Here is a 1,680-nt window from a genome sequence, read left to right as displayed (position 1 = left end):
ATCAAAGAAAGAACATGTTGTTCTACGCTGTTAGTATATTTAACGTTGCAATATTCGGATTAATCTCAACTGGAAAAGCTGCGCTTCGTAAGTTTTTTAAAGATTTCTTTATTATATTCTTTTTAATAATTTCATTACGTATCCGCATGCGTATAATATCAACACATCAATGTTTTAATCATATAAACAATTCACTGATTTTGTATAAAATGAACATAATATAAAAATAATTTTAAACAAAAAATATTTGATATGTTTTTAAGGAAATAAGTTTTGGGAAACAAGTGAACGAACATTCTAACATATAATTGTACACTGTCGTTATAATCAATTTTGCTGAACTGCTCGAAAATTCCTATAATAACTGCTTCTTAAAACTCGTTAATTGGTTTAATGTTATTACATCTTATTAGACATTTGTTTCATTTTTTAAAGTATTTTTCTAAGCAAGTAATATTATCATTTATATTTGTAAATGTCAGTTTATATTTTTTGCAAATCAAGTATCGAAAATTTCATGTATAACATTATTATCATAGCAGAAAATCTTATGTGTTCACAAAATAAATATGATAACGTACAAGTACTTGAAAAAATAGATATGGTTTAAATTATATTTTATTGTTAAAGCGATTATTGCATTTATATATTTTTATTCTTACTTTATTTTGTTCGCTTTTTATTTTTACTCAGCTTTTACCCCTTGCAAGCGGAATTCAGCTGATTTTGCCGACTGTTTACAACGCTCTATACAAGAATCATGGCCACGATTTTGTGCAGGTATTCTTATTAAAAATATATTTAAGCTTTTGTTATTTCAATTTATATACCTTTAAAATAAAATATGCGTTACTTTATACTAAAAGTTAGATTACTATGATGTTAGGAAAAATATTAAGCAATATTAATAGTAAGTAAATTTCTATACATTTATTAATTGTTTAAATAAAAAAAAAGTAAACAATATATTAAAATTTTGGCGCGCAGTTTAAAAAAGCTGACTAACGAACTTAGAATTCATATAGAAATATTATTAGGCACCAAAATTCAGCCTTGACAGTAGATACAAGGCGTTCTTAAAATTATTTGTGATATTCACTTACGGGATCTAGTTCATCTTATTATTGTTTATACATACATTAAAATTTTTTTAACTAAGTTATATTAAAAACGGGATATTAACATTATATTAAAAAGTGGATATTAAAATTTACTTACTTGTAGGACTGCCAGAATATGACTTTCCGCCTTTGGATCCACTATACTTAGAACATCTTCCAGTTCATCTTAAAGTTGATTTAAGCAACGTACTTGGAAAAATAATTATATTAAATATGACTGCCATCGGAATATCGACGATTCGTTTTCTTGCCGTGAGACCGCATTTTCATGACAACGTTTTCCGTTTGGAAATTGACGCAGAATTACCACTGTTATTCGCAGAAGCTAACGTGGAAGTAAATGGTACTATAAGTGTATTCAAAATCCGTGGCAAAGGTAAGATACAATAAATTCTACGTATCTTGTGTAGATTCAGCAAAGATACGTCATTTATTGTGATATATTCCTATTTACAATGATTAAAAATTAATTATACAATAATTGTATATGTATATCAAATTGTGAATTTTTTGTACTAAAATCTGTTTTGTTACAATTTTATTATCAATCAATTAAGAT

General features: G+C 26.1%; 1 protein-coding gene across 1 annotated transcript; it reads left to right on the top strand.

Moving 5' to 3' along the window:
- The first annotated feature begins 6 nt into the window (after nt 1-6).
- LOC105460759 lies at nt 7-1,526 on the top strand. Its single transcript, XM_011707257.1, has 3 exons — nt 7-87; nt 694-780; nt 1,225-1,526. The coding sequence occupies exons 1-3, from the start codon at nt 15-17 to the stop codon at nt 1,509-1,511; spliced, it is 447 nt and encodes a 148-aa protein (XP_011705559.1). The 5' UTR covers nt 7-14; the 3' UTR covers nt 1,512-1,526.
- Nucleotides 1,527-1,680: the final 154 nt, after the last annotated feature.

Source organism: Wasmannia auropunctata, unplaced genomic scaffold, assembly GCF_000956235.1.
Source record: "Wasmannia auropunctata unplaced genomic scaffold, wasmannia.A_1.0 LD316181.1, whole genome shotgun sequence".
In the NCBI taxonomy this organism is placed as follows: domain Eukaryota; kingdom Metazoa; phylum Arthropoda; class Insecta; order Hymenoptera; family Formicidae; genus Wasmannia; species Wasmannia auropunctata.
Note: the sequence above shows the minus strand (reverse complement) of the source record. Positions and strands in the feature narration are given on the sequence as shown.